Source organism: Jaculus jaculus, chromosome 4, assembly GCF_020740685.1.
Source record: "Jaculus jaculus isolate mJacJac1 chromosome 4, mJacJac1.mat.Y.cur, whole genome shotgun sequence".
NCBI classification, from domain to species: Eukaryota; Metazoa; Chordata; class Mammalia; order Rodentia; family Dipodidae; genus Jaculus; species Jaculus jaculus.
The window spans coordinates 43,687,058-43,713,375 of NC_059105.1; the positions used below are offsets into that span (position 1 = coordinate 43,687,058).

Below are 26,318 nucleotides of genomic sequence, written 5' to 3' on the forward strand. Positions count from 1 at the left end.
GACAAGGATATGCTAAGTGTGAAAAGTACCATCTTACAGAAAATGATTACTGATAACCCAAAATGTAGAATTATTTATTGTGTTCCTGCCGTGCTATTTGCTACAGAAGATGTAGGGAAAGTACTTGCCAACGAGCTCCTTAAAAGCTCACTAGGTAGGGGAAGGGAGAGTACTTATCTAATGACTAAATCAGAAACCAAACTAAGGCATGTGTAAAGCAGTGCAAGATATAGTGATACAGGTCATATGTTACTGTGTCACATACATTTGTAAGGTGAAATCTAAACTGTAGCTAATTTGATAATGGCTCACAGAAGAAATAGATTTTAAAGAAAAACAACTTTGGGAGCCGGGTGTGGTGGCATACGCCTTTAATCCCAGCACTCGGGAGGCAGAGGTAGGAGGATTGCCGAGAGTTTGAGGCCACCCTGAGACTACATAGTGAATTCCAGGTCAGCCTGAGCCAGAGTGAGACCCTACCTCGAAAAAAAAAAAAAAAAAAAAAAAAGAAAGAAAAATAACGTTGGATGATAAAGATGATATGAACATACATAATTGGGATTAATCTTGGCTCTTTAATGGAAAAAAAGTAACACTTAAAACTATAGTAATAGCAAAGATTCACCTGTGCTTTTTCTGATACATCATGGAGGGACATTATTTCAGATTTCAAATGTGCATTTTCTTTATGTTCCTTGTTGAAAGATATTTGTGCATTCTATTGGAGAAAAGGGAATTATTCTCTTTTTAACATGTATAAAATATTATGTTTATCTATATAAAAATACCTGTTATTGCCCGGGTTAGGTTAAAGTACAATCAGATACAAGTCTCTCTCTCTCTCTCTCTCTCTCTCTCTCTGTGTGTGTGTGCTTTGTACCTTCAACTCCTAAGCTTGCTTATTTCTAAGTCAAGACGCAGTGTCCATACTAAGCCAGCAAAGACATGAAGTGACAGGTGCTGCTCCACTCCACTGCTGGTGGGGACACAAACTGATGAAGCACTATGGAACATAGTCTGGCAATTTCTTACAAAGCTAAAGCTATTACCACACTGTCCAGTATTTACTCACAGATTCTGAAAACATGCTCACATGTAAATATTAATAGCAGCCTTTTCATAGCTGCTAATTCTTAAAAGCAATCAAAATTTCCTTCAAAATCTGTTCAAATCAAAATTTCCTAAACTCTCTCAACCAAATTATTCTTATTCTTATTCTTATTCTTATTCTTATTCTTATTCTTATTCTTATTCTTATTCTTATTCTTATGTATTTATTTGAGAGAGAGAGGCAGATAGAGAGAGAAAGAGAGAGAGAATGGACATGCCAGGGCCTCTAGCTGCTGCAAACTAACTCCAGACGCATGCACTACCTTGTACAACTGGCTTAATGTAGGTCCTGGAGAATCAAACCTGGGTCCTTTGGCTTTGCAAGCAAGCACCTTAACCACTAATCAATCTCCTCAGCCCTCACTTATCTTTTCTTTATTAACCAGTTTTTGTGTTTTTCTCCTATTGCTCCTTCAGAATGATGAAAATTATAGAAAATTTAGATGTTTACTAACTCTAAGAAGGAAATGTTTAGATGTTTATTAACTCTATAAAGCTAGTTTTAAAAGGTTACATATAATATCTTTTATATCACATGTAAATTATTCTACCATATCACATTCTGAAAGAGGCAAATTTAAATAAACAGTAAAAAGAAAAAAAATCAATGGTGCCAGAGGTTGGGAAGGAGACAGATAAATAGGCAAAGCACAGAGGACTCAGGGCAGTGAAATTACTGTGTGATACTTGAACATTGGACAATATGTTGTTATACATTTATCCAAATCTAAGGAATGCACATCTACAAGAGCAAATCCTAATATGAGCAAAAGTGCTTAATGAAAAATGGCATGCCAATGCAGATTCATCAGCAATTATTTACTATTCCAGTAGGGATGTAGATAGCCAAGGAGGCTATGTATGTGTCGAGGCAAGAGATGTGTGAAAATCTCTGCACATTCTGATCAGGATTATTATGAACCTAAAACTGATCTAACAAATTCTAATACATTTTTAAAACTTTATTTAATCTAGTCTCCTGTTAAGGTTACAGCTAGAAAGAATTTACCTAAAATTCCATTGCCAGTATCCTTACAGCAAAATAATTCTATTCTCTAAGGCTAAATATTTATATCATATATATATATTTTCTTTATTTTTATTTTTAATTTTTTTGAGGTAGGGTCTCACTTTAGCCCAGGCTAACCTGGAATTCACTATGTAGTTTTAGGGTGGCCTCGAATTCAAGGTAATCCTCCTACTTCTGCCTCCTGAGTGCTGGGATTAAAGGCGTGCGCCACTACGCCCAGCTTCATACACACATTTTCATTAGTAGTACGATGTTATGATTTCAAAAAACACATTCAAGCACCTTTTAAAATTATAAGCAGAGGTATTTTCAGCAAAGAGTGCCTCAGGTGGAGCACAGCAAAGCTCCTATGCTCTCTAGAACGAGACAAAACAAAACTAGCTCTCTGGGAGATCGGCAAGGGGGACAGAAATGTGAGTGTGGCTTGTACTTCCTGAACAGCTACTTAGAGGAAAGGAGGAGGACCTTTCACGTGCAGAGTCTTTCTACTGAGAAAACCTCTTTCCTATTTTCCCAGAAGCAGCCTCTCAGGGAAGATAAGCATCTCAAACACAGGATGAGACAGCATATAGAAAAATCAGTCCAAGTGGAACCTACATATAAAAGAATATTTTTAATTTTCAAAGTACAGTAAAGTAAACTTAAAAGTCTTCATTCTAACCAACTTTTAGAGCATCCTGTAAATAGATGTCAGTGTATTCACATTGTTGTGCAATCACTGCCACCAAAAAGTTCTATTTCTTACATTTCATTAATCTTTTTTTAAATTTTAACAATCAGTTTACAATTGGCAGAACTCATACATTTCTCATTACTTTTTGCCAACTCACTTTTCAAAACATAATGATCATATTATCTTGTATAACTTATTTACATGAAGCCTTTTTCTAAAGCTTATGGGATAATGGAAGGCCTGGAAGACAACATCACTGGGAAAAGATGACATAATGATGACAGAAAGGAACACTCTATTCTCCACCCTGAAAACTTACCTTATTCTCTTCAGCCAACTTGCAAATGAGATTATCCCTAGAAACTAAAAACAGAAAGTTCAATGATGTTGATAATAACTTATTATGCTGAAATTACATTTTTCCTAGCTTTAATTTTAGACAATATTTTGTTGAAATAAGAAGATCCAAGTACATTTATCATATTTTCATAGATCAGAATTATCAAGAACATGCCTGTAATCTCAACACTAAAGAAGGTAAAGCAGAAATATCACAAATTCAAGGCTAGCTTGAGCTACATTGCAAGCCTGTCTCAAAGGAACAAAATTAATCAGACAATAAATAAACAGATACTAGTACACAGTCACTTGCCATGGTAAAGGAGGTCACATTTACTCAACCCATAGATGAATCTCAAGAGATTTTGATCTATTAGCATAAGATTTTTTTATTTGATTTTTAAAAATATTTTATTCATTTATTTATTTAAGAAAGAGAAAATGAGAATAGGTGTGCCAGGGCCTCTAGCCACTGCAAACGAACTCCAGAGCCAAGCAGCATCTTGTGCACCTGGCTTATGTGGATACTGAAGAATTGAACCTGGGTCCCTGGCCTTCACAGACAAGTGCCTTAACTGCTGAGTCATCTCTCTAGCCCAAGCATAACATTTTTGTTAGATCACTCTAACCACAAAGTCAGAGGCATCCACACAAAATAATGAGAGCTGGCTCTCACTGGCAATGACAATGGAATGAAGAGGGACTAATACAGACTAGGGAGAGAATCAGCAGAGTGGATTTTCAGGACTTGGTGGTTACGGTGGGGTGAAGGCAGTAAATCAGGCACGGAGAGCAGAAGCAGCAGCTATCAGATGTGGGCATCAGAGTGGAGGATGGACTCTTCCACTAAGTAAGGAATACAGGGCAAGGAGCAGGCTTGAGGAGAGAACGAGAAAGAACATGTGGGCACCAAAGGTCTCCACACGTCCCACTGCAGGACCTACAAATACAGATGTTTAATTGACAGCAGAGCTCAGGAGGATGGTTTGGGAGTGGGATTTGAAATCATCCAGAGGACATGCAGAGAGAAGAAAATTAAAGACCGAAACTTGGGGGACAGCTTTTGGTAGATACATTCTCTCTCTCTCCCTCTATCTGTCTTTCTCTCTATGTCTGTCGCTCTCAAATAAATAAATAAAAAAAAAATGAACAAAAAAAAAATTAAAAAAAAAAGTTATAAACTTCTCTGAAATTAATGTTCTGGCTTTATAGAAAATTCAAAAATATCTATTAACTTGTTATACTTAAATTCTAAAGTCAAGAAACTAGAAAACACATGAAGAGCTCACATTTTACATGGAAACACCTTAGAAAACCACATTAAAAAAAACATTTTTAATATTTATTTATTTATCAGTGAAAGAAGGAGAGAGAGAGAGAATGGGTGCGCCAGGGTTCCAGCCACTGTAAACAAACTCCAGACGCTTGCGCCCCCTTGTGCATCTGGCTAACATGGGTCCTTGGGAATCGAACCTGGGTCCTTTGGCTTTATAGGCAAATGCCTTAACCGCTAAGCCATCCCTCTAGCCCATAAAACTACATTTTTTGATCACATGCATCCATAACTCATTAAACTCTCAAATATGTAAAAAATGAGCAAGATAAATGAATGACCAGTTCTGAAAGTTTTACTAATCAAAGTAAGAGTGAAAGGGGAATGCTAATTTGGGGAGAACAACTTAATTTCTTTAAGTGATATACATATAAACATAATTATTGTTCATATACATAATAGTTATATTTTAATTTATTGAAGAAAACATTTGAAGGCATTTCATTAACCTAGCTAGAATAACTATTTGTACCTAAAAGTAATAAAAATGGGTGTATATAGACTCTATAATATTGAACACATAGTTGGTGTCCAGGTAAGCTTCCTTGACCTTGTGTTAGTTTGAGTTACCACTGTTTTCATATTCATTTAATAATCTTCTACATATTACTTACAAGATCCAAAAAATAAAGTATTAATTTAACATAGAAAAACTCACTGAATGAGAGCACCAACTAATATAATGGAATGATCTATGCTTTAGTCTCTGCTGTTCTATGCACTGTGGAGTCTTTGAGTGCTATTTCTCCAGATCTTTTATTCTTCTGTAGCAAAGTTATTGTAAAGTGCAAATGAGGTCACATAGAAGCACCATTAAAAATAGCATCTTTATAGGTACCCAATGATAAGGAAACAGAAAATTGTATTGGGGCATTGTCAGTCAGAGCTTCACATAGTAATGCACTAACCAATAGCTATAGGAAAAAGGAGTAAGCCAAAACATTGAACAGATCACTCTTTGCCATATATATTTCATAATTTTTACATCTTTTTTGTCACTCTGTACTTCATTACAGATGCAGGGCAGAGCTGACATAATGCAAGGAACACCGGGCTTGGAGTTAGATGTTACAGGGTCCGGCTTTACTTCATTTGTTCTTGTAACTTTGGGAGGCTATGGATAGCATTGAGTATTACGTGATTTGCCTCAGGGGAAGCTTTGTGTGCACTATGTACATAGCTGTGGTCTCTTCAGGAGAACGACCTGAACACTGCTTTACAATGGCATATTAATAACGGCAGTAAGTCAAGGGCGAGTGAGTTGGAATAGCTTGACTGAACACCTAGCGTTGTGCTTGTCTAGACTTTCCTTTACTTGCTGGGTCTCTTTGAGGACTCATCTGTAAAATTAGGCCTATTTTAAGTCTTCAAGGAAGCTTACAGCTACTAAAAAATATACATTAAGTTAAGCAAAACAGATTTATAACATGAAGAATGGAGAGTTTGCCATGTCAGTGAGTTTACAAGAATTGATAGCCTTATTTCCTTATTAACATGTTATATCTACTATTCAATCTAGATATAAGTATCTAGCTTCAATCTAGACACAAAGTCTAAATACAAACTGTTCCCAAGTCCACACTTAAATTATCATTTAGGGGAAAGAAACCTAAGAAAAAATAGTTTAATTTATAAATATGAGAATCAGCCATGTCTTGTGGATCAGGCCTGGAATACTAGCTACTGAGAGTATCACAAGTTTATGTTGCCTGGAAAACTTTAGTGAGACTCAATCTCAAAATAAAAAGTTAAAAGAAATGAAATGGGGTCTGGGGACCAAAGGTCTGTGGAAAAGAGCTTGCATAGTATGAGTGAGGACCTAAATTCAAGCCTTAGTCACATTCCCCACAGATCAAATTGTATTACCCACATTCACTTTTGTTTCTGCCATTTACAGAAAGAATACCTCCAGTTATTTACACTTGGGACTGTAGGACCATCAGCACTGGCCACCTCAAGAGTTTCGAGTTTGGACTTTTGCATGAAATATGAAAACATGAACAAAAGAGTGATTTCCCATACCTAGATCAGATTTGAGCTGTGACATAGTTATCTCCAACTCTCCTTTCTTTTGTTGTTCCAATGCCAGCAGCTCTTGGGTGGCCTGTATAGAATTACGCAGGGCAATGCTGTTCTGCTGCAAAACATGCACCTGGAATTGCATAAGGAAAACTCCTTTTCTGTAAGTAAAGATTTCCAATACGATGTTATAGACACATGGAAGCAGAATACGCAGCTTCAATGTTGCTGGGAGGATTGATCTGAGTGCTCTCCAGCACGTTTTGTGCGCTTGCATGTAAGTCACCAGCAAGATGTGTGGAGCACATGAAATGCATCCAGGGTCAGACAGGAGTTGGGTCTTTGGTTTTATTTACTTTGAACTAATGTCAACATAGGAGGGGCATTCAGTTAATTCAGTTGTGAAGTACACTGTCAAAATGACAAGTTTATGTACACTGGTTACAGATATTAAAATGTGAAAATACTAATTGACATGAGTAGTTAGAACTTAAGTATACTAAATACACATTGGTACTTCAAATAAGTACAATGAGTATTGTGTTAATATGAATACTGACTATGGAAATAAGCATTACCAATGTGTTCCTGATTGTTGTATTCAGGGATTCTTTGTTTCTAGTGTTAGCTCAGTTAAGTCTTTATTTTTACATCCAGGTCACATATATAGAGCATCAGTAGTGGCTGTGGCTTCCAAAATCAATGCCAATAGCAGAGGTGCCATGGCACAGGAGAATGATACTGGGCCAGCAGCTTGGAGTTTCCTCTAAAGCACCCGAGACAGACTAGCTTCTCTAGGCTTTTCTTACTCATAAATTAAGAATATTGGACTAAATAACAGGGTACTTTTTTATTTTTCACTAATTTTTTTAAAGAATAGCAACAAATTATTAAGAAAAAGTAACTTAAACAATTTAGGAAATTAGCAAAATTATAAATGTATAGGTACAATATGGGCTTTTCTAAATTTCCCTTCTGCATATAAATAAGGAAAGGAGATCTTCTACCTGTTTCCGCTCTTCCTCCACTGTTGATCCCATTTCTTGTATTTTGAGTAGCATGGAGGATGCAGACCTCTCTAGCGACTCCCTGAAGTACTTCTCCTGAGCCAGTTGTCTCCTTAGCTAAAGAATCAAGACCACTGAACACCATGCATGGTAACCAGGATGAAAGTTAGTATGAAAAGTTTACAAACATGCTATCTCACCAACATCATCCATTTATTATTCAGAAACATACACTTGTTTCTCTGTCATTTGGATGCTTGATCCCCAGTCGGTGGCACTGTTTGAGAAGGCAGTGAAACCTCTAGGAGGTGGAGCCTTGGTGGAGGAAGTGCATCACTGGGGGCAGCCCTCTGCTTCCTCACTGCAGACACAAGGTGTCCAGCTCCACCCCCTGCTCCTGCCACCATGCCTTCCTCACCATAACGAAGTGTGTCTCCTCAAAACTTTAAACTCAAATAAAGCCTTTCCTTCCTTAAGTTGCTTCTGGTCAGATACTTGTTCGTAGCCATAAGGAAAGTAACTAATAGTCTCTGAAAATGAGGAGTCAAATTTGTTGCCCTCATCTCCTGCTTTTGAAGTCTGTTTTCCAAATCAGGGGTCAAGATCCACTAGTAACTTGTAAGCAGCACTGAAAAGCACGGCCAGTATTAAGGGCAAGTGGTGCTTCATGACATCTTCTCTATGTGCATCTTTGTATGACACTGCCCTTTACAATGTATTATAGTGGGTTGTTGTAAAAAAGTTTGGAAAAGAGTATGTCAGTTGGTATTTTCTGTTTCTGTGTGTTCTAGTTTTAGTTTGCAACAATCACTATATTTTGATTCTTCACCAATATTATCATTTATGGGTTTTAAAAAATCATATACATGTTCCTGATTGTTTTACTTATTATATTATAAACACCTCTCTAAAAGCTAGTAAAAGGCAGATAAAACTAACACTCAAGAATTTGGGTACCATTATATTATGATATGTATTTGGCCTCTGACCCTGGCTCCTGACACACAGATCCTAAAATCCCTGTACTCCTGAGATGATTGGTGGTTGAGGACTCCAGACAGCTTCAAGACAACCTGGTCACCAAAAACCAAGGCTTGATTACAGGGTTGGCACTTTTAGTCTTACCTCTCAATCTGTGGAGAAGGGAGAAGGGCTGAAGACTGACTGATGGCCAGTACTGTGCTCAATGCTAGATTAGAAGAAACCCACCAAGGGCAGCCATGGAAAGGTGGTGGCACGGGGAGAAAGCATGGAAGCTCTAGACCCCTTCCTGCCTGCCCTGCCCTGCATATCTTTTCAATGTGGCTGTTCAATAGTACCCTTTGTGGGCTGAGTAGCCATTATCCAAAACGCTTAGCCAAAAAAGTGATTTAGACTTCACAGGCTTTTGGATTGGGGGATTTTGCATAGATTTTGCTGAATGAAGATTCCTAATCTAAAATTCAAAATTGCTCCAAAATAAACTCTTTCATTCCTACATGATCCTCAATAAGTTTCAAATTTCAGAGTACTTCAAATTCTGGATGTTCAGGTTAGGGAGGCCCAACCTGTATCCTTTATATAAATGAGTAATTATAAAGCATTTCCCTGAGTTTTTTGAAGGACCCTAGCAGTTTAATCAAACTCAGAGGCACTTGTGGAAACCCAGATGTACAGTCAGTTGGTCAGCAGCAAAGGCCACAAACTGATTCTTGCAACTGACATATGAAGTGTGTGTGTCTGGAGGGGGTGGGGCAGGCATATGTGGTTAAGCCTTTAATCTGTAGGATCTGATGCGAACTCCACAGGGGCAAAACTAACTTGTGCGACACTCAGCTATTGTCCAGTGGATGTAGAAATGCATGCTGTGTGAGGAGTGACTGTCTGAAATGTTGAGTGTTACGTAAAAACTAGGGAAAAATACTTTTAATTTCCTTATTTTGTATGCATATGGACCTGTGTTTTGTAAGAATTAGCCCAAAATGGATCAAAGACTAGATTTAACATGTAAAACTATGAAACTTTTAAAAGGGCTGGAGAAATGGCTCAGCAGTTAAGGCACTTGCCTTCCAAACCTAACTTAATTGAACCTAATTGAACCTGAGTTCAATTCCCCAGTACCCATGCAAAGTCAGATGCACAAAGGGGTGCATGCATCTGGAGTTCCTCTGCAGTGGCTAGAGACCCTAGTGTGTCCATTCTCTCTCTGTCTCTCTTTGCTTTCAAATAAACAAATAAAAAATATGTAAATGTCTCTCTTATTTTTACAAAAAAGCTTTTAAAAGAAAAAGACCTAGGTGATTTGGGTTTGTAGATGACTTTTTAATATACAACACTAAAACTACAATCTAAAAAATAAAATAATTAGTAAGTTGGAACTCATTAATATTAAAAGCTATCCTTTGACAAGTGAGTGGATGAGCACACTCTGGTACATAAAGTAAAACACTATTCAGCAATAAACAGATAAGAACTATTAGGCCATGTCTATGCCACCTGAAAGAAGCCAGTGCAAACCAAGAGGCTGGGGGAGGAATGGCTACATGACGTTCACGTCATTTGAAGGGCAGTGACACTACTGTATATAATCCTGTCAAGGAGCAAACACGGAGGAATGGACCTGTCAATGCTCAGAGACCTGTACACCACAGGACGTGCATTCAAATATGAACCATGGACTTTAAATGGCAAACCAACATTGTTTTGTAAATTGTAGCCAGGATTCCATACTAATGCTATCTATTAGGAGAAACTGGGAGTGAGGAGAAGGGTATATATATTTTCCGCACAATTTTTCTTTTTTTTAAACCTTTTTTTTTTAAAGTTTTTTTGTTCATTTTTATTTATTTATTGAGAGTGACAGAGAGAGAAAGAGGCAGAGAGAGAGAGAGAGAGAGAGAGAGAGAGAGAGAGAGAGACAGAGAGAGAGAGACAGAGAGAGACAGAGAGAATGGGCATGCCAGGGCTTCCAGCCACTGCAAACGAACTCCAGACACGTGCACCCCCTTGTGCATCTGGCTAACATGGGTCCTAGAGAATGGAGCCTTGAACAGGGGTCCTTAGGCTTCACAGGCAAGTGCTTAACCGCTAAGCCATCTCTCCAGCCCTGCACAATTTTTCTATAAACATAACTACACTAAGAAGTCTATTAAATCTTAAGCGATTAAAAATGGCTCAACAGGTAAGAATTATTGCATAAGCATGAGGATCAGAGTTTGATCTCCAGCACCCATATCAAAAGCCAGGCACGTCTGTAAGCCCAGTGCTGGGATGTGGTGGAGACAGGCGAATTTCTGAGGCATCCCAGTAGCCAGTCTAACAAAAAAAGATATATATATATATATATATATATATATATATATATATATATATGTATGTATCTTTTTGTTAGCTGTGTGTGTGTTTATATATGTGTGTGTGTGTGTGTGTGTGTGTGTGTGTATACACACACACACACACACACAGCTAAGCGTGGTGGCTCACTCCCACTCTCAGGAGGCAGAGATAGGAGAATCGCCAGAAATTCAAGGCCAGCCTGAGACTACAAAGTAAATTCATAGTTCAGCCTGGGCTAGAGCGAGACCTTTCCTTGAAAACTAAACACACACACACACACACACACACACACACAGAGTCACATACTCACACACACACAGAGTGAGATCAGGGCTGGAGAGATGGCTTAGCAGTTAAGGTGCTTGCCTGCAAAGTCTAAGAAGCCATGTTTGACTTTCCAGGTCCCACGTAAGCTGTTTGATTGCAGTGGCTGGAGGCCCTGGCATGCCAATTCTCTCTTCCTCCCTCTCTCTCTCTCTCTTTCTAGTAATAAAAGATAATAAAAAAATACCAGAGAGCTCCAAGTTCAATGAGAGATCTAGTCTCAAAAGGAATAAGGTGGAAGAGTGATAGAGGACCCTTGATGTATTCTGGCCTCTGCCTGCATGTACACATAGTGTACTACCACAGTACTATGCCTCTCCAAAAGACAGCTTAAAAATAAAAATTTATACATTCTATCAACAATCATGCTAGCAAATAAAGTTGTCTGTATATGATAGTTTTCTAGATGGCTGTGCTTAGTACCTTAAGCAGTACAATATATAATTAAAAATGTTTTACGTGACAATTTTCCTACAAATCATGTCTACTTTTCTGGTTTGTATAACAGAAACCTTGAAATATAATTTGACCCTTTTGATTTGGACTAATGTCAGTTACTAGTCTGTCTGAGAATACAGAGTCAGATATATGAATAGTTTTTGTTCTTCCATTGTTTTTAGTTGCAAAATTTTATTTCAACTTTTTTTCTAAAGATCTATTCTATTTATTTATTTATTAGAGAGAGAGAAAATGGGTGCACCAGGGCCTCCAGCCACTGCAAATGAATTCCAGACACATGCACTGCCTTCAAACCTGGATCCTTAGGCTTCACAGGCAAGTGACTTAGCTGCTAAAACATCTCTCCGGCCTTAGTTCAGCCTTTACCAACCATCTACTTAATAATTTCAAAGATTTAGGCTAAAATGAAGATTTCAAGGTAAAATGAGAGGAATAAACTCATTAATATTTTTCTGGTTTAATCACAAGTTGATATTAGAAAGGTGCTGCATACAGGTGTTTGCTTAGTGAACCTATGGCAAGCATGTGCAATAACTGCTTACCTGTTGGCTCAGAGGTTATTTGTTGTTCATTTATAGTTTCATGGAGGTATTGACACAAAACAAAGTCTTTACGTCATGTGGGGCAGGTGCATTTACTTGAATCACATTGTGTTCGTATGACAATGACACACTTTCTTCTTCAAAGGATCCTTTCCACCCTTTCCATTCTTGAGTTCCCCTCTCTTGTTCCAACACCACCAGGTCCTCTGCCCTCTAACAACTTTTATTCTTACCTCCTGAATTTTAAGGTTCATTTTACGTTTTGTGGTCTTTAGTTCCTCTTCGATAGTAGCTGCATTCTTCTGAAAGTAGAAGGACAAAAGGGTATAAATAATCTGAAATGACAGGAAGTCTCTAGAGGCATATCAGTTCAAGTCTACTCTTTCTTAACCTGGCAACCTAAGTAACCGTAAGTAACATAATGAGATCGTCTGTGTGTGTGTGTGTGTGTGTGTGTGTGTGTGTGTTTACATGGGTTTGGGTATGTGTATGAGGGTGTGTGCACGTGTGTGTCTGTGGAGGCTAGATGATAACATCTAGGATGTCTTTCTCTTGAGTGAGGCAGGGTCTCTCATTTGAACACAGAGCTCAGTGATCACTAGCTAGCCCATGTGACCTGGAATCCTCTGCCTCTACCCTTGAGCACTGGAGCTGGATGCCACGCATACACAGTATTTATCTGGGCGCTGGAGACACACACTCAAGTGCTTATGCTTGTATGTCAAGGGCTTTCTCCACTGAGCCATCTTCCTAGTTCCAGATTTTTTTTTTTTTTTCAGTCCAGGGAACTGAACTCAGGCCCTCTGACATGCTAGGCAAGTGCTCTAACACCGAACTACATCCCCAGATCACAATGAGATATATTTTCTAAGGTATATTTTATTTATTGTTTTGCTCCAGGAGGAGAGATTAAGAGAATGGGCATACTAGAGCTTCTTGCTGCTGTAAACAAACTCCAGATAGATATGCCACATTGTGCATCTAGATTTATGTGCATACTAGGGAATTGTACTCAGACTGGCAGGCTTTGCAAGTAAATTCCTTTAATCTAAGACAGCTCCTCAGCCCACAGTAAGATATTTAAAGAAAGTTGTTTTGGGTTGGTGAGATGGGTCAGCAGTTAAAGGTGCCTACTAGCAAAACCTGATGCCCTGGGTGCTATTCTCTACCCATGTACAAAGTGACATGTGTGTTTGGAGTTCATTTGCAGTGATAGAAGGCCCTGTTGTGCAGAAATCACACTGTCTATTTCTTTCTTATCGGGCACTGCCAGGCACAGGTTGGAGCCTTTAGGAGATGGGCCTGAGCTTCCAGGCATGGCTAAGGACCCCCACACCACAGGAGGTCACTCCCTTTCCAAGCCTGGCACACCTGAACTTAGGCTCTGCCCATAGCCCTGTAACCTTTGGCCAGTTGCCTAGGAAACTCCTTATCAGCCTTCACACAGCTCATCCTCCTGAGACCCTAGATCACATATACCCTCCCCCCCACCACCGCCACTGTCGACTGCTAGAATGAATGCTCCCATATGCTAATTAGACATCAGAAATGAACTTGGTACGTCCAATCCCCTTAGGGTCCTCCCCTCCACCCTCAGAGGCTTATAAACCCATTTCACTGACAATAAACAGAGAGAGCTGTTCAACTATCTCCCGAGAGTGTTTCTCTCATCACGCGCTAACCCACCCCAGGTTGCCTGGGCACCTTCGGAGGACCATGGCTGGGCCCAGGAGGACACAGGAACCCACACCTGGCACCTAAACAGGGACCTTATAAGATGGACAGGGTAGATGAGTGCTCTCCCAGAGTGACTGGGAGACATCAACCCATTCAGCCTTGCCTCAACGTGTTTGAGGGCTGGCAGGTTTCTCTTTTTCCTCCTTTATTTTCAGTTCGTGCCATCACGTGGGACCAGACACTACGATCTGGCTACTGATGTCTCTTGGCTGAGACCACTCTTTGATACTGACTGAAGGCCAGCTGTCCTTGGACTGGACCCTGACAGCCCATTGGGTGTTGACAAAAACCCTCTATCTATTTCTCTTTCATCCACCAGATGGAAGCTATTTTTCTCTTTTTCCCCCTTTACTTTAAAATTGTCTCCCACCCAAAGGAATCACAGATTCGTAGATTACGGGCTCTCCTGAAAGTTAAGGAAATTAAGCTCTCTCAGAGGGAGGCCTGCTCCTTTTGGGCAAAAGTCCTCCAGGTTGCCCCATGGATGATTTCTGGGCATCCACATGGCCCAGACACGTGGATCCACATAGCTTATCTGGCTAGGAAATTAAAAGTTCAGGAAGGAAATTTCCCCTCACTCCCTTTAAGCAGCAAAACTACAAGCTGGCTTTGCAAGCGTTCCAAAGCAGCTCGCGTCAGTCAGGTGGTGGGCTCACACATGCCCCGACAATGGCACCTCGCCTTGCAGGCGCCATGTCTCTGCCTCTGCTACCAGTGGATCCCTCTTTTCTCAGTGGGCCCCCAGTGGGCCCCCTCCTTCAGCAGTCGCCTGGTGGTCCTGGAGGACCCCTCTTTTCCCAACAGACCCAGGGCTCTCCCCTCCCTTCTTTCTCCTTCAGGTAGCCGGAGTTGGACTCCAGCAGTTGTCTCGGCCAGTCTTGGCCATGACCTCCACTTGTACTAGACCTGACCCCGGGTGAGGAAGCTCGGGAGTGGGCAGCGCTGACCTAAGGTGTCACTCACCGCCTCCACTCACCGCCACAGCCCCGGCACCAAAAAGCAGTAAGAAGGAAAAAAAAAAGGTCACGTTTAACTAAAGCCTATGGTGAACTGAAGTTCTACGTAAAAAATGTCATACTTTGTTACATGATATCATAAATATAATTACTGAGTATATGTTCTAGGTCAACTTCTACTTACATAGAGGATTATTGAAAATAACAGAATTCTCTCTAAAGTGGTAACTTATAATTTATCAGGTATTTAAAAATAAAAAAAGATTGTAATGTCCTGTTACTTAAAGGGAGGAGGCAACTGACCTGACTTCTAGGCCAGCCTTCGTCAAGATAGCAACAAAATTTGCCTTAGTTTTTCCTAATAAAATCATTTCCAAGTGTGTTACTGGTATTAATAACATAAAATTGTCTTTAGACTACTTGTTTGTTAGTGAATAATAGGATTAATCAATTTGGTGTAGTTTTTCTTAATAGCCTTATAAGAAAGATGTTTAATAATGGGGTGAGATGAGTTGATTGAAGGAACTGGGAAGGAATTTTTCAATGTTGGGACATAGAATGCTTGTTAAAAATACTTTTTGAGGCCGGGCGTGGTGGTGCATGCCTTTAATCCCAGCACTCGGGAGGCAGAGGTAGGAGGATCGCCGTGAGTTCGAGACCACCCTGAGACTCCATAGTGAATTCCAGGTCAGCCTGAGTCACAGTGAGACTCTACCTCAGAAAAAACAACAACAACAACAACAAAAAAAACCTTTTTTAGTGGTACTTTGATTCGAATGTTAAAATATGTGGATAAAGATGTGAGTGTGTAAGAAAGAATTTTTTAGGCTAAACCTAAACACCATGCCTAAAGTTAGATATTTTTTAGCTGTTTACAAACTCTTAAGGAAAAAAAAAAAAACCTAATTTTCAGCCTAAAGCATGTTGGGATAGCTTGCGTAAGCTTTATCAAATTTAAGTCATGGGTAAAACATAAATTTTTTTTATGTTAATAAAAATTTCTATGGCACATAAAATCAATAGCTATCAAGATTAATCCAAAATCATTGGTTGTCAAATGGAGTCTTTTCTTTAAAAAAAAAAAAGATTTATCAATGATTATATTAGAATTTTGTCTCAAAAAAGACCAGATTCTGCTCTATTGTAGATTAAATAACTTTCTCAATTAAGTCCAGTGCTTATAACAAAATTAACTCTTAAGACATACCCCCTACTTTAGGGTACAGCCTCATGCTCAAACAATGGCCCTCATCTGAGAAAAATAATATTCAAGCTCTATGTTTCTGTTTCCAGTGTTCTCTGGGTAATTGGTACGTACACAGGTATCTGAACTAATCAAAGATATTTTCAAACACAGGTGTTAAGACTTTATACTGTCTTATTTTTCCTTTTCTAAATATTTCTAGGTTAAATTATTTAGTTTGTAAATTAATTGGTATTGTTTTCAAGATTGGTAACAGGTTCTGCCTGTACTTATAACTGTTAGATATTTCAAGTGTGGGATGTGCCTACTTCCTATGCCTCAGACATATGGCTTATGCTGCTACAGTACAATAAAAATTTAAAAGATTGGACAAAATGATTTTAGAAGCTTTTGTGCCAATCTTTAATTAATTCTATTTCAGTAATCAAATGTGCTCTATATGTACATACATCTAGGCTGGTGTAACTTCCTTTCTAAGTGTGTTAATTACCTACATAGAAGCCAAAGCCAACTGGAATCATCAGAGCAAAAGGTGACAATATATTTTGGCCTGTGCTCCTAGGTCATGAGGCCACTGGAGATGATGGATCACTGCCACACTGGCCCCTGGTAAGTCACCTGTCTTCCTCAGCAGGGAGGATATGGAGGCCCAAATAAAATTGGTATACAGTCTGAAAACAGGAGAGTCACAGCTGAGCAGCAATCAGTCCTCCTGGCTTTCCAAAGAAGGGAAAACTACTTGGCCATCACGGCCCTGACTCATCCTAACAGACAGAAAATACCACTAAGCTATAGGGCTACTCCTTGGTCCCTAAAGTCTCTTTGGAGAGCCATTAGTGACCTCCAAAATTAATCCTTAATTAAATTTTGGCTATCTATATGTTCTTAAACACTCAGAGAGAAATGTGTAACCAAAGATGAAAAATACCTTAAATATATGAGTGGTGTATTAAGTAATACAAGCTTTCCAAGAGGGGAAACAAACATTAAGACATCTTTTCCCCATAGTTCTAATTCTATAATAAAGAAAAATAACTATAGATGTCAAAACGGTTTCAAAACAAGTTCTGAAAAAAATATTTGTACAGCCTTTAATGATATCCAATGGCTCTCTATTATCAAGGTTAAATGTGTGTATGTTTCTGATAACTCTGCTAATATCTCATCTGTTTTACAAGCCATGTCAAATATTACTGTGCTATTTTATGAACAGTTCTGGAAGAACATCTCAGCCAGTTCATCCTCAGATGATCCTGAGACAATCCAAGCTTATCTATCTGGATTCCCTCAACTTCAAAAAGGACCAGTTTGCTGTGTGCTCACTTCTCTTTAACTCCTTACTTTTATTCTTTCTCCCCAATGTCCTCTTCCAAGACTATCTTCCTACACTCTGGGGTCCATTAGAATAGCTCCCCTCTCTGGGAGACTCTCTAACCGTAACAAGCCACCACTTTGTGTCCCATTCAGCAAGAAATAGTAAGTGATCTGATGTTTTTGTCCCTTGTCCCCTAAAAGCAGTTAGAGTGTTTTCTCATGAGAGGGAGAAATACATGGGGGTAGAATTAGGGTGATTGGACCCCCAAAGGTTAAAAGGACAAAAAAAAATCTTATCTCTTGTCCATTTCCAAAGAACTGGTTTTCCATGTGTGCTCTGAGTCCCTGACTGCAAAGGACAGGCCTCGCCCTCTTTGATGCAGGCCAAGTTATGTCTCTCTGCCTGTCCAGCTCTAAGCTGACCAGAGATGAGTGCCTGCTCAATACTTCCATAATCAGGACCAGTTGTGTCAAGACACTGGCTCTCCTTTGGTGCAAAAGGAGTAACCACCCCATACATAAATATTTCCTCTCCCACTTTTTGGTCCCCAGTCTTGATTGCTTCATGGGTCTATCTCTACAAAAAAAATCTACAAATTCCACCTGCGCCAACTGCCTGCACCAACTGAAAGAGACCTTCATCCCTTTGCCGGTGAGCCTTGGCGTAACACTGTCTCTGGGTACCTCCGATGACCAACAACCTCGAATCTCTCCAGAGATAATTGAACTTTCTTGTGGGTGTGATACTTCAAAACCATCTAGCTTTAGATTTCATTACTATTGACCTTGGGGGGCATGTATGATCTTGGGACAAGAATATTGTTTTCTTTGTTAATGAATCAAATATTGTTAAGTTGCTTGACTGCTACAAGCCTGTGGACCTCACCACCTGGTTCTCTGAGCCTTTAGTTACTTGGCTTCTCCTTAGCCCCTTCCTTACTAGAGAAACCCTATTGCTTGTAGCTCCCTGTCTCATTAAATTTCTCAGGTAACAAATAACGAATATTGCTAAGGTTGCTATTAATCAGGTTCTTGTACACCACATAACTCTATCTGGGCCTATGGTAAATGATAAAGAACTCATTTGGGATGACATTGCCCCATTATAAAAACAAAGGGGGAGTTGTTGGGCACTGCCAGGCACAGGCTGGAGCCTTCAGGAGAGGGGCCTGAGCTTCCAGGAATGGCTAAGAACACCCCCCTACACACCACCCGGCCACAGGAGGCCACTCCCTCTCCAAGCCTGTCACACCTGACCTTAGGCTCTGCCCATAGCCCTGTAACCTCTGGCCAGTTGCCTAGGAAACTCCTTATCAGCTTTAACACAGCCCATCCTCCTGAGACCCTAGATCACCTGACCTCCCCTTCTGCCATTGCCTATGTGCTAGAATGAATGTCCCCATATGCTAATTAGGCATCAAAAATGAACTTGGTACGTCCAATCCCCTTAGGGTCCTCCCCTCCACCCTCAGAAGCTTATAAACCCATTTCACTGACAATAAACAGAGAGCTGTTCAACTACATCCTGGGAGTGTTTCACTCATCATCCACCCCCGGTTGCCTGGGCACCTTCGGAGGACCATGGCCTGGCCCTGGAGGACACAGGAACCCACACTTTCTCTATCAAATAAATTAAAAAATCCTCTCATTTACAACTTAAATCTTGTTTTTAAAAAGACAATTATTTTATTACTTTGATTCACAATTTCTATCATTTCTCATTTTAGATCATAAATAATGGTTATCATTCTCATGCCCCAAGTAATATTCAACAATCTGGTATTTGACAAACTATTTTTCCTTAAAAGGATATACCCTTATTGTCTAAGAACTCTATGTTTGCATAGCTTCTAATGTTATTCATGTTTGGGAACTAAGAATGAAAGACATACCTGCCATTATTGATTATTTTTATTATAAATGGCACCACAATCACAGTCATAAAGATTTAAAGTTGTTTTGCTTTCTTCCCTACCTTTAGTCTCTATCTAGCACCATATTCTAGTATATGCTTCACAAATATTCTTCTTTCCTTTCAAAATGCCACAACCCTAGCTGTGACCTAATTAGGGTCATTACTCAAATGACACAATAGATTCCTACATGTTTCTCCTGGTCTCCAATCTCCTCTCGCCACAATCAGTTCACTGCAATGCCATCCAATTAGTTTTCCCTATTGTCATTCATTATGTATAAGCAATTCTGTGTAAGAAATCTTAACTAGTCCCCATAGGATCAGCCCAAGTATTGATTATTCTTAATTTTGAGATGCTCTAGAATATGATACCTAACTGGTATCCAATTTACTTCCTAACAAACAAATTTTCATTTCTGTCAGACTACTTTACACATTTTTATTCCCTTTACCAAGTGCTATTGATCTTGGCCAAGTGACTTGTCTCTGGGCCCAGTACTCTTATTGTTAAAATCAGGACTACTAAATGCTACTTCATAAGGCCATGGGAGGAACCCACTGCTGCTAGCTTCTTTCCTCAGTAGCTCTGCCCTTTGCTCTGTGTGTATGTGTGCGCTCCTTGAGAAGTCTTTAGCGCTGCACTTGGCCTTCAATTCAAGGTTCATCAGCCTCTCCTGAAGCCTTTCTGCCTCAGTAGTAATTCTGCTGATGAACCCATCTATACTTCTAGGGCATCCTCCGCCCCTCCCCCCATCCCACTGTGCCTGAACAGTCCTTGCTGTGCAGGATTCACTTATCATCATCCACTATGCTATAACATTTTCCAACTCTTTCCTACTTAACTTGTCATGCTATGCCTTGATCTCCTAACTTGGACCTCTGATGCTCACTGTCCCTGAGCAGGGTAAGGCGTCTATAAACAACTCACCACTGGAAACACACAGTGGTTTAGTTATCAGCACACAAAAATGCCAAATGTCAGCAATCTAACATCAACCGCACCTATTTCTAACTCAGCTCTGTGGGGCTGTGGCCTCCTTCAGCTGAGATATAAGGGTGAGTTTGCACTGTGGCACTCTGGACACACACCTTCATCTCCGAGGCGGTCTCGAGTGTGGCCGTCAGTCCCTGCACTTTGTCCTGTGCCTTGTCTTCTTCCTGTTTGACATCTCTCAGCTGCTGGTGCAAATTCATCACCTCCAGCTGCAATAGCTTCAGGTCCTTGGAATGCTCCTCCTGGACTGTATTCAGCTGGTCCTTCAGAAAAGCTGCACATAGCAAAGGAAATACATCAAGAATGAAAGGCAAAATTTATTTCTATTTTTATTTTTTAAAACATTTTTATTTATTTATTTGACAGACAGAGACAGAGAGGGAGAAAGGGAATGGGCGCCTCAGGGCCCCCAGCTGCAGCAAATGAACTCCAGATGCATGTGCCACCTTGTGCATCTGGTTGTGGGTCTTGGGGAATCAAACCTGGGTCCTTTGGCTTTGCAGGCAAGTGACTTAACCACTAAGCCATCCCTCCAGCCCTAAAATATTTGTTTTCGTTAATTAAAAAAATAAATTTGGGGGACTGGAGGGATGGCTTAGTGGTTAAGGTCCTTGCCTATGAAGCCTAAGGACTCAGGTTCGATTGCCCAGTACCCACGGAAGCCAGATATACCAGGTGGCACATGGGTCCAGAGTTCATTTGCAGTGGCTGGAGACTCTGGCTCGCCCATTCGCTCCCTCCCTCTCTCTCTCTCTCTCTCTCTCTTGCTCTCCGTGCTTCTTTTTCTCTCTCAAATACATAAATAAAAATTAAAAAATTAAAGATGAGTGAAAGGCAAGCAGGCAAGGCACCATAGTTGCATTGGCGTCCACAATGGATCAAACCCTGACCATTCTGGTTCTCCTCACTCCATACCTGTTTTCTGTGGGCTCAAATCCTTTTCAGCTTGCAGACGAAAGATGTTCATCTTCAAGGACTGGATGAGGGTTTCCAGGTGGCACATGCGATTTACCAGAAACTCCCAGTTCTTGCATAAAATATCTGGATTTTGTGGACAAACTATTTCACTTGAGATAGGACTGATGACTTTCTGGCTGACAAGGTCTTCTAAACAGTTTGAAGTTTCTAACTGACTTCTGGGAAAAGAAACCCAATATAACAATATAACATAATGCCATTGGCACGTGGTAATCTAATCACTGAGTCAACGTAGCTTTTCTTGTAACAATGGTGGCACTGTAACCTCCTGACAGAAGGGAGGGCATTCTACAGAGAGAGGCACTCATGTTCTCCCACTGGCTACCAGACTATTGAAACAATGGTCCACAAGAAATGGGAATTTTCCCAGGAATCTCATTATGGGAGAAGCAAAAGGTTGAAGACCAGTACCAGCCAGAGGAGGAGGATATCTCCAGGAAGAGATTTCACACACTTCTGACAACCTGTCAAAACACCTTGTAGGAAGAAGGACTGGAGTGAGAAAAGTTAGGCAGACTCAGACATCAAACAGTTCAGATTTTTCCATTAATAGATTTTAAAATAAGAACTGAAATAGATATGGTGGCTGATCACTGATGAATTCATGCTGAATGAGCTATTAGGAGCTGGCATGTGTTTGAAGGAAGTACGTCTACTTCTCCTTTTCCTTCCTGTCTGCTCCAACACCCACACCCTTCCTGGATGCCATGAAGTGAGCAGCTTTGCTCCACTAGCCTTCTCTGCCTATATGTGCTGCCTCACCACAGGCCCACAGTGATGGGACTGAGCCACCGAGAACTCCAACCTCTGAAACTGTCAGGCAAAACACATCCTCCCTTATGTTGACTTCTCAGGCATTTTTGTCACATCATCAGCAGCAACAACAACAAAAACCGGAGGAACAAATTCTACCACAGAATGACAACTCATGGCAAATACTGTTAAACCGAGATGCAGATGAAAATGTTATTTACAGGGCTAGAAAGATGGTATAGTAGTTAAAGGCACTTGCTTGCAAAACCTGAAGGCCAGGTTCTATTTCCCAGTACCCATGTAAAGCCAGATGCTCAAGAAGGCACATGCATTTAAAGTCTATATGCTGTGGCAGGAGGCCCTGGCATTCTAATTCTCTCTCTCTCTTCTTTCTTTCTCCCTTCCTCTTCCCTCCTCTCTTGTTCTCTCTCATAAAGTAAAGAAAAGAAAATATTTCTCAATTCTTTCATAAATGCCTATCACATCTTCCAAGCCACCATGACTCCGGCTAAACAGTGAAACAAAATCCTTTTTCTTTGTTACCTTGCGTCACCATATCCCAACGTTATTAGGTCGTCTCTCAGAGAACTGGTCTGTTCCTCCATGGTCCGCATCCTTTGTTGAAGTACTGTGAATGTTTCAGAAGCTGTGGTATTGATGTGGGTTGGAGAGAGGACTGGTCTGCACACTCCAGTTTCCATATGCACCTAAGGTGAAGGTCACAGTATTAGGATGGCTGGCTCTCTCGTTGTTCAAAATAGTTGCTATCTCTTCCAGTGGGAGGATTGTACATCCTGTTTGGCTGACGTAGAAGATGGTCAGGGGCTGACTCTGATGAGTTAAATGTGGTAGACACTACAGAGCCATGTTATCTTCACCATCTCTCTTTATCCCTGCGATGAGAAACATTCCACACAGGGCTTAGTCAACAGGCCAGGGTCTCAGAATGACAACAAGAGCTAGACCTATGACCCGTCCATGGCAGACAATGTGAGTGAGCAATAAGAATATGTCATTATTAGCCACTGAGGTGGGTGAGAAATTTATCACATTATAATCTATCCTATTTGCTATTAAAAAATATTTTTATTTATTTGTTTATTTGAGAGATAGAGGCAGAGCGGGAGAAAGAGAGAGAGAGGGAATGAGCACATGAGGGCCTCTAGCCATTGCAAATGAACTCCAAACACATGCACCACTTTGCGCATCTGGCTTTAGGTGGGTACTGTGCAATTAAACCTGGGTTCTTTGGCTTTGCTGGCAAGCACATTAACTGCTAAGCCATCTCTCCAGCCCCTACTTGCTATTTACTAGTTAGATAATGGGAGCTATGACTTGCCTGAGAGCATTCTCTCATTACCAGCTATTTTCATTATAATGCTGCTATAGTTTTTGAAGTGTCCTCAATAGGCTCATATGTTGAAGCCTTAATAGCTAATGGATGCAATCATTAAGAGGTGATTGGATCAGGATGACACAAACCATCAGTGGTTTAATCCACTGATGAGTTCATACTAAATAAGGTGTATGAGGTGGAGCCTGGTTCGAGGAAGTAAAGGGTATATCTTATCCAGACTCCTACCTTTCTCTTCCCAGGCACCATGAGATGAGTGGCCCTGCTCTACCATATCCTATCCGTATAGTGTTTTGCCTCACTACAGGCCCACAGTGATAGGACCAAGTGATTGCACATTCAAGTCTATAAAATCACCAGCCAAAATGAATCCTTCCTCTCATACAACTTTGTGTTACTGCAACAAATATCCAAGAAAAACAAGTCAGAGGAGGAAAGGTTCAGAGGCTTCGGATCATCATGGTGAAGAGAATGTTGTTGAGCAGAGCAGCTCATATCATGGCTGCCAGGAAGCAGAGAGAGAATGTCTGCACTGGTAGGCCTTTTCTTCTTCCCCTTTATTCCACCTAGGTAAGCAAAATGACAAGCAATGTGCCTCAGGTTCTGCCCTGCCTTCCCTCAGCATGCCAGTCCTGAGATTTTAGAGGAATCCAGATGTAAAACACATTGGTAGTGATGCCAGTTAGTGGTGACAGGGCCCTGAATGTAAAACAGGAATGTCCTTGAAGTCTCCACTTTGCTAGAGGTCAGAGAAGGATCTGGCTTCTCCTTATCCCTTTCTCCTGTAGGGAGTTCCCTCCCTATGTCTGTTTTCCTTAAACTAACCTTGAGTCCCTCCCTAGAAAATGATTCTCCTTTCCTAGAATCATTCTCCTTCACAGAGGATTAAGGTTCCTGGAAGGATTAAACCTGACCCCTATGTAGAAACCTGCCATGGAGCTGATCAGTTCTGCTCCCCTGGCAGAACCTAGAAAAGACCCCCATCTGCACCTCTAGGTGAACTTTTCAATTTCTGGAAATCCCGTCCTATGTCATAGGCATTCTGCCTTCTTTTCTTAACTGTGTATACTCTAATAAAATCTCTGAACTTCACTCTATGGTCAGTGGATTTCAGTCCTTTGAATTCATAAGAGAAGACCCTATAGACCCCTGAATCAGTGGAGGTTTTGTGTGATTGTGCCAGTCAGGCACCAACCAAGAGCCAAGAAAGGCTCGGCTCAGTCACTCAAAGGTGTGCCAGATTCCCACATCAGAGTGGGTTATTACAAAGGAAAGGGAAACACTAGGAAGAGATGAGAGGAGAGAATGACCCAAGGAACCACTGTGTAGGGCACGCTCTCAAGGTGTGAGAGTGGACAGTAGCCATAATATGTCACTAGTTAGCTATTAACAGACATGAAAGGTCACTGTGCATACACTCACTCCCTCCTAAGCAGAGATTCTAAAACCAGTAATTGAAACTACAGGACTCTGGCTGCTGATCAAAAGAATGTGATCCGAGTTGTTTCTGTGGCTTTAGATGGAGACATGAAGTTGATAACTGCCTCTAAACTCTTAAGATTATTTTAAGATTCCTATCTCTACAAGGAGGCTTTCTGGTAAGAAACAACTGTGCACCACTGTTACCTTCCTAACGAGTTTATCAAAGTGGGCCTGTCAATCACTGTTCCAAGAAAACTTCCTTCTGGGCAAGCGATTTGCTCTAGAAACCTCAGAACTAGTATAAATCCTTCGTAATATGTAGGTTGGTACAATGGCCCCTTTGGCCATTCTTTAGACCTGGAATGACAGTGCTATAAGATCAGTTCCTATTTTTACAAATTGCCGATTTACAAGGGAGGGGTCCAGCCACAAACACTTTCAAGCCTGCTACTATTGAACTACCTACCTTACAACAGTGCTGCAGAGAGGCAGAAAGAATTTCTATGGCAATCTTTTTTTTTTTTTTTCCAGTTTTTAAAAAAAGTTATTTGAAAGAGAGAAAGAGGCAGATAGAGAGAGAGAATGGGCGTGCCAGGGCCTGTAACCACTGCAAATGAACTCCAGATGCATACGCCCTCTTGTGCATCTGGCTTACATGGGCCCTAGGGAATTGAACCAGGGTCCTTAAGCTTTGCAGGCAAACGCGTTAACCACTAAGCCATTTCCCCAGCCCTGTGGCAATCTTTTAGGCCCAAGTAGCTGTTTGAACTATAAAGGACTTCTTGCATGAATTTATATTAGAAGCCAAGCACATAATACAAATACAAACAGCAAAAGTCTATCTCTGAAGAAAGATAAAGGAAATGGAATAGATGTTTCCCCCACTTATCTTGAGTAGGGTATAGATTTCCACCTCAAATTCTCCCACTTCTCTGGTGGTTTGAATCAGGTGTCCCCCATAAACTCATGTGTTCTGAATGCTTGGTCCCCAGCTGATAGCAATTTGAGAGATAGACCCTTGCTGGAGGAGGATGTTGTTGGGCAAACTTGGGGCATAAGAGCCAGCTCTCCCTTGCCATAACTTTGCTTACTCTCTTGCTGCTGTTTTTCACCAGTTTTGACAGAAGTGATATCTAGTCTGTGCTCAGGCCATGTTATTCCTTGCCATTATGGAGCGTCCCCTCAAGACTGTCAGCCCCCCCCCCCCAAAAAAAAGCAAAAACAAAAAACCTTTCTCTCCATCAGCTGCTTTTGGTCAGTGTTTTGTCCCAGTGAGGTGATGGTGAATCTAACTATATAATTGCTGAAACTGAAACAGACATACAGAAGTTGCTTTTGCTGCAAGCATTCACTCCTCACTTGGTCCAGAGGGTAACTAAAGGCCTGCTTTTCATCTTTACTTTGGCCAAAGGTATAGAGATAACTTATAATCTTTAATCTTCCATCCTGAGTACCCTAAATTGCAGGAATAGTAGAATGTTGCAGCATAGAGCGCCTCTTACCTCAGGTGCTGTTAATTACACAAGGGTGGGATCACACC

At 40.6% G+C, this 26,318-nt stretch overlaps 1 protein-coding gene across 1 annotated transcript in view; it reads right to left on the reverse strand.

Annotated features, from left to right (window-relative positions):
* Ccdc150 (coiled-coil domain containing 150) overlaps window positions 1-26,318 on the reverse strand; it is a 102,668-nt gene that overhangs the window by 70,649 nt on the left and 5,701 nt on the right. Inside the window, 9 exon segments of the mRNA XM_045148368.1 lie at window positions 626-718; window positions 3,133-3,176; window positions 6,508-6,637; window positions 7,512-7,628; window positions 12,385-12,453; window positions 20,367-20,545; window positions 21,187-21,407; window positions 22,546-22,709; window positions 26,138-26,233. Coding sequence (XP_045004303.1) covers window positions 626-718; window positions 3,133-3,176; window positions 6,508-6,637; window positions 7,512-7,628; window positions 12,385-12,453; window positions 20,367-20,545; window positions 21,187-21,407; window positions 22,546-22,709; window positions 26,138-26,233 — 1,113 coding nt within the window.